The sequence below is a fragment of the Saccoglossus kowalevskii genome, chromosome 7 (genome assembly GCF_978046115.1).
Source record: "Saccoglossus kowalevskii chromosome 7, keSacKowa6.1, whole genome shotgun sequence".
In the NCBI taxonomy this organism is placed as follows: domain Eukaryota; kingdom Metazoa; phylum Hemichordata; class Enteropneusta; family Harrimaniidae; genus Saccoglossus; species Saccoglossus kowalevskii.
This window is the reverse complement of record NC_140647.1, coordinates 4,657,037-4,664,013: the sequence shown is the minus strand read 5'-3', so window position 1 is coordinate 4,664,013 and position 6,977 is coordinate 4,657,037. Positions and strand designations below refer to the sequence as shown.

Here is a 6,977-nt window from a genome sequence, read left to right as displayed (position 1 = left end):
CATACTGCTGCACGCGCTGCGGCCATCGACCTTTGCATACTAGTATAACAAACATCAACAGTGAATTGTCAATCAAAGAACAATGTAAACAGATATTTTAATTAATCACTTAAGCGTGCCTCAGTTCTCTGTATTTTAAAATAATATTTGAGCATGTCCTCTTAGTAGAAATCTGGCTTGCTTGAGCATAAAAGGCAAAAAAAACGGCATCTATTGATTAGGCGTAGTGACGCATCTTATTCGATGCCGACCATATGCGTTGTATCTCGGATTCAGGACGTATACATGTCACGGGAAATACATAGTTTGTTTACTACGCGCACAGCAAAACAATCAACTCGTACGTACAGTTAGAAAATAAATAAATATACTAGTATGTATTATTTATAACTACTAGTATTTGGTGTATTCTCTGAGGCGTATTCCTTCAATTCTCTTCTCTTCTGTTATGTTATCAGCGATCGTAGTTGACTCTAGATTTTATGCAAATTCTAATCCTTGAATACGTATTCTGGACGACCTCTGCAACTAAAAAAATGTTTTGATAGTAATAGAGGTCATTCACGATGTGTAATCAAAGATTAAAATTTGCATAAAGTCGAGTTGTGATCGATCAGATTATAGATGGTACTACCTTCCACGGTGTGATAAACATCACAGCAACCACGATAACAATCGCCGGTAACATGCACGTAACGGAGCTGCAGCAAAAACTCTATAGAAGCACGGTTACTAAAAATAAAATAGGAATCGTGACAGGAGATTAGGAAACAGGGGCAAACAATAATTCATAATGTTTGCTGTATTATCTACCTTGTAAACCTTGTAATTTATGGTTAGATTAACTTAGGTTAAATCTCAGACCAATAGTGGTCTGAGGTTAAACAAAACAAGTCATCTGAAGATGACAAAGCCCCACTTGTCAAATGTGATTATAGTTGACTATGAATTATAAAGTTTGAATATATATGTATAAAATCGGGTAGGAAAATTAAGTTGTAAATCAAAAGTATGTTACTCAAAGTTAACAGCTAGGACATCTCTATTGAATTTGGTGAAATTTGCATCAATTTTAACAAAAATGCACAATCAATTGAATATGGAAATTCAATTGAGTCAATATTAAATAGCAAATATATGAACCATTAGTTCACAAGATATTAACAAAAATTCAAAATGAATTAAATATTCAAATTAGCTCATTAATTAAGTTGAAAGTCAATATTGCATAGCCCACATCTTATATTGACAGATCAAGTAAGTCTATACCAAGTTTGGGCTCATTCGGTCAATTAGTTCACAAGATATTATTTAAGAAAAATTCAAAATTAATTAAATATGCAAATGAGCTTGTTAAATAAGTTGAAAGTCAATATTGCATAGCACACATCTTATATTGACAAATCAAGTCTCCACAAAGTTTGGTCTGATTTGAACTATTAGTTCACAAGATATTAACAAGAATTCAAATTAATAATTAAATATGCAAATGAGCTCATTAATTGATTTCTTGAAAAAATAAATCAATGTGCATCTGTACACAGTCCCGCTAGAGGGATAGAGGGACTGTGATCTGTACTAGTGGTCACTCTGTACCAAGTCTCAGCAGGCTTCAGGCAGCCCAGGCTTCTCCGAGAAATGATGATGGACACACCGAAAAAATGGATTTTACAGGATTTTGACATTGAAAATTGCCGCCAGATCAAATCAGGAAATACATCCATGTATGTGTATACCTCCTCACTGTGTCTTTGTACCTAGTATCATTGAAATCAGTCATCTCTGAGAAATATCAATGGGCAGACAAAAGCCATGATTAACAATCAAAATGGCTGCCAGTCGGCCATATTTTATCATTTCAAAAAAGAAAAACAACGTGCATCTGTATGGGTGATCCCTTTGTCTTTGTAACAAGTCTCAACAAAATCGGTCAAGCCATCTCCGAGAAATCACTCCAGACGGACTGACAGACTGACGAAGACAAAACTACAAGCCCCTCACGGATTTTGTCCGGGTGGGGGCTAAAAGGAAATACTATGTGTAGTGCTGACACAGTGGGTCTGACCATGGAGCTAAAAAAAAAGCTCTACGGTCTAACCACCGTCCTGGTGTTGGGGAACGGTGGTCTGACAATAAAATCTTATAGCTATGGTTTTAACATAAGTTGCAAAGAAGAGAAGCATATTCGTAAATGTCAACTTTCTGTCTGAACATTTCATTGCAAATGTTATGGGCATACAAAGCTATGACACAATCGTGTCATAAGGAAATCTAAAATGTGTAGATATTGTTTATGGTACTTTTTCTATAATAAAAAACATGACGTGTAAACTTTCTCATTGTAATCACGTCAATCTTTGATCCATGATCTGTGGGCAACAATTCATGCGGGACTCTCAAAATGCAAGACATTTGCACATTTGACATTTTGTCGACTTGGATAACATTTTTATTGGCTCCGATTAGCTTAGTACGTTTATTTATTGACTCAACAATGTATTTGGAAAGTACAGCAGTAATGTCACTAAAAATTACAAGACAACTGAAAAAAAATAATTAACAGTGAAAGATAAAAAGTGGACACAAAATAAAAAGTTAAATTTCCAAATTACAAGATTCACTGACATCAAAGGAAATTCCTCACTTTCTTATCCCTCTTCTGCCTGACGCTTTTTTTTACAATACTCTGAAATACTTATTGAGTAATAAATGAATTAGAAATATCGCTACAAGTTCCAATCAGAGTTGTTTTATAAACTACTGTAAAACATGTTGAAAAAGAGACATGCAATTTTAGCGAATTGTGGTAAAATGACGTATTAGCGAAAAGTTGATTTAGCAAATCTCTCTTGTCATTGTTGATTTCTTTGTTTGGCGGCCATTTTGAATTGAAAATAAAGTCATCAGCGACATCTTGAAATAGCGAATCAGTTCTCTCGCTAAATTCGCGAAAATGACATGCTCTCGAAAAAGACATGTTTTACAATCATATACGCTATAGCGAGTCAGTTATATGTCATGAATTTGTTTTCGCGTATCTGTTAACCGACTTAATTAGTTGATTATTAGCGAATTGCTGTGTTATGTCTGTCATCGTTCAGGTCTATTTGAAGTTTTGGACGGAACTTGGCTCAGTGGTTTGGAACTAATTACCAGATAATCGTCGCCATTCTGACAGTTTATATCCATAGTTATTAATGTAGTGAACGATTAATCAAAAGATATGAAGTATTCAGTACTTAGTGTGATTGGCTTTATGATTGAAGGTTACGCCCTAGAGTCTTTTACTGTTTTGTAATTGGTTAGAGTTTTGAAAATAAATAAAGAGAGTTTGAGTTGGTCTTGGCGAATACTCTACGAGAGACGCAGTAGAGAGAGGTAGTCGAGTCGAGTCGAGAGTCCAGTCCAGGGGCGAGCCTTGAGGCAGTCCAGTCTTGGGCTAGCCTTGGGTCAGCCTTGTGAGAGTCTTGGGGACTTTTCCCAGGGCGCTGTGTCTTATAGAGTGCTCCAAAAGATCGACTAAGACGAGAGTTGAAACGTATTTCGTTGTGTGTGCCTTATTTGACTGTAAAGTTAAAGTGACTTTCCCGATCCCATACCTCAAGGGGACGAGATAGAGAGACGAGACGAGTTTCCCCTCTGACACGTGTGGAGAACCCCGAGAGAAGAAGAAGATCCCCCTGATATATAACCTCGGAAAACGCGCTTCTGTATGCTAGCTAGAATATGCCTGTTTTGATCAAAACGTAGTTTGACACTGTCAAATGTCAGTGCAAACATGATAGTTCATGGCCATGAGTTGCATGCGACCATGGATCTGAAAAAGATGTGACATTCCCAGCCATTGTGCAAGTGAGTTAATGACCTCGAGGGATGTAAGCTGGTACCTGAAACTTACTAGAAATACAATTTGTCATATTATTAAATTATTGTGTTAAATCAAAGACCTTAGAAAACATATCTATGGTCAAATCATCAAACAATCTTCATTTCATCGCTTTCATAGAAAGTAAGCATTTGAAGTTAAACGTTTGAACTTTTTTGAAGAACCAATCAGCTTTTATTCCACTGGGATTTCATACGCCATAAAGATAACGACAATTATTGCTCGACTTGTTTTATCAGAATATAAATATACACCATGTTCCAGAACAGGAGTTAAGCTTCGTCACCTTGGAAACGGCATGTTTCGTGTCAATGCAATATGTAAATGCTTCATTCACGGCCACGTAAAGTGACTCTGTCTAGAGAATAAGATTTATTGAGTTATTATACACACACCCACCTATCAAGCATGACAAACAACTTAAGTCGTCTGTGTATGAAAAAAACAAAACAAATCAATTAAGCGCAATCAAATTAAACGCCATAATATAAAAAAAAAGATTTTCTGGAATAAAAATGTGTGTACGTCTTTATTTTGTAAACATCATGAATTTGTTATTTTTCTTCTCCCGCTATGGCGGAACACAGTTCCACGACTCGGCTGTTTAAAATCCACCATTAGTCTGGTCCGAGTCATTCGTCGCGTGGCGCGAATTGTTTGTTTATCTCGGGACTGGACGCTGTGAGTAGGATCACCAGACAAGGACAATAGATTCAGATTTGACCTCAAGAGTGTTCTTTACACAAAGATACGCTGACGGCATGCCAATACGTACTCTGTAGACGATACAATTGTCTACGCCACATGGTTATGTACAATCTCGAAAATGTAATCAGAAAAGTAATATTACGAGCAGTTTCGACGAGGGGGGGGGGGTTGGGTTGTCAAATGGGTTTTGTAATATCTCTCGCCATTCCTCACTCTGAACTAGAATATGGAGATGGATAATACAGGGGTGAAGGTTGTGCTGTCTATTCATTTATTCACATTTTAATCAATGCCACACCCTCGCACATACTTTAGTTACTCGTAATAGCAATGTATCTACCGTTCCACGTGGCACTGGTTTAAAGTTTAATTGCAGTATATTTCAGTGTATATTGCAGAAACGTTGCCGAGCCGGAGACTAGGGCAGTCTATACATTCGTTGGCTCAGTGACGATGATAAGAATGTTTAGTGTTTCATCAAGTAAAACAATTAAATTGCCAGGAATACCGCTATTGGTAAGGTGGATTGGTGTTGACTGTGACAGCTGTTTACTCTCCACTAAATAACAAGTTTTGTTTTGTGGAGTGTCCTTTCATCAAAGTGTGGAGCTGTTCTTCAGTTCTCACGCTATCGTTCTCTGTTGTGCATTGAATATATTACCCATAGGGTTCATAGCGGGGCAACAGTGGTTAACATTTCTATGCCTTGCCACCCCTTGCCCTCTTTCACTCCCACTTCCGTTCAAACGCTCAATAGAAAGTCGGTCATTTGGTGATAAACATGCCTACCGCTTTCTTGGTTGTTTTGTCTTGTTTTAAATGTCAACTCTGCCTGGAAGAGGCCTTTTAATTCAGCGTCGGGGGCGGACCCGGTCAACCAATCGGAAAGAGCAGATGTTCAGCGCCAGCCCGGAATCAATATATAGCAAACATAAAATATTTTCAGACTCAGGATGATATGAAATAAGACAAAATGAAAAGCGATTATGAAACGGAGCGTGTCATTTAAGTAAAACCTTGAGCATTTACGGGTGATGTACAAGTATCCTAACAAGTCAATTGATTAAGTCGGAGGCGGGGGTATGTCTACAACAGTGCGCGCGCAGACTCTAGACATAAGCATCGCTTCGACAGACAGTTGACATTCTGAAGCATGTGAATGTTTCTGACACTCGTGCTGCAAGCAACGTAGCGGCACGCTGATGATATTCAGTGACAACAGCGAATAAATCGCGGGTTGTCTAGTGTGATTATCTCTGCCATATAACGATCTAGCACTCAGCATTGATGACCACATCGTGCGAATCTCGCATCGACTTACAGACTCGCTTAATGAAGAGAGTGTTTTGACATATCCGTGCTTTACCATTTTATCCACAGACGTGCATGTTTCTCCGTATTTGCTTCGGTCTATAACAACACCAGCGCCAACACCTATTCCTTCAGAAGTGCCGATAGAACGGATACGATCGACCAATTGTGGATACCGACGATCTTCGTCCCAGAAAGTACCAGTACATGCAGTTGCGTGGGAAATAACGAGTGAAGTGAACCAAACTTATTCAGCGGTGTCTATACTGCGTCATTTGGCCGACTAGTAAACCGACTGTGCGTGGTATATCATATACCAATTAGAAGTCAGGGGCGAAGCAAACAGTAAACATGAATCGGCGCTCGTGGCAGTTTTCCCAAATGTTCTACATGTTCAACAGATTTCTACAGGTGGGTTTTGTTATCATTATTTAGTCACTTCCGACATTTTCTCTTTTTAAAAATGCATGTCACAGAGTAGTGTACCAATCTTCTGAAAGATAATTGATATCGTTTGTTTTGGTCGCTAAGTGGCCTGTCATTAAATGTAACATCTACATCTAATGAGAACTTAAAGGTCCACGTGACGTAGTTGTTTTTTACCTGTGTATTTATTATGTTACCCGTTCATTGCTTTGACTCTGTTTTTATTGGGAATAGTGTACAGATCTCGTGTTTCATTTTCAGCTCGTTCTATTTTTAATTAATTTAATGTCGAAATTTAGTTATAACTCAATACAACTTCACTATTACGTAACAGTATTTAATGGCATTCGTAGTATGTCCACTGTCACCGATGGCAAGCGTTGATGCTCAGGCTGACGGTGTTTTTTTCAGTCAAGAGCTGTCGGCAAAGACAACATGTTCAAGCTTCGACTGAGTGGAAATTATTGTACACGAGTTTGCATACTAATGTTTTGTATCACATTGTTTGAATTCATTTTTGAAATACATCCTTTCATGAGCTGTTTCAGTGTCTTGACACTGCTATTTATTGCGTTCAAATTCGCGTACAATAAAAAGTAGTCTGCCGACGTTTGACGTTCTCAGGTTTAATGTGTTTCTTTAATTT

The 6,977-nt window shown here is 37.9% G+C and overlaps 1 protein-coding gene across 1 annotated transcript in view; it reads left to right on the top strand.

Annotated features, from left to right (window-relative positions):
• The first annotated feature begins 5,791 nt into the window (after positions 1 to 5,791).
• Crhr (corticotropin-releasing hormone receptor) overlaps positions 5,792 to 6,977 on the top strand; it is an 87,387-nt gene continuing 86,201 nt past the window's right edge. The window contains exon 1 of the mRNA NM_001168048.1: positions 5,792 to 6,316. Within this exon, the coding sequence (NP_001161520.1) occupies positions 6,257 to 6,316 (60 nt within the window). The 5' untranslated portion in view covers positions 5,792 to 6,256. The remainder of the gene's footprint in view (positions 6,317 to 6,977) is intronic.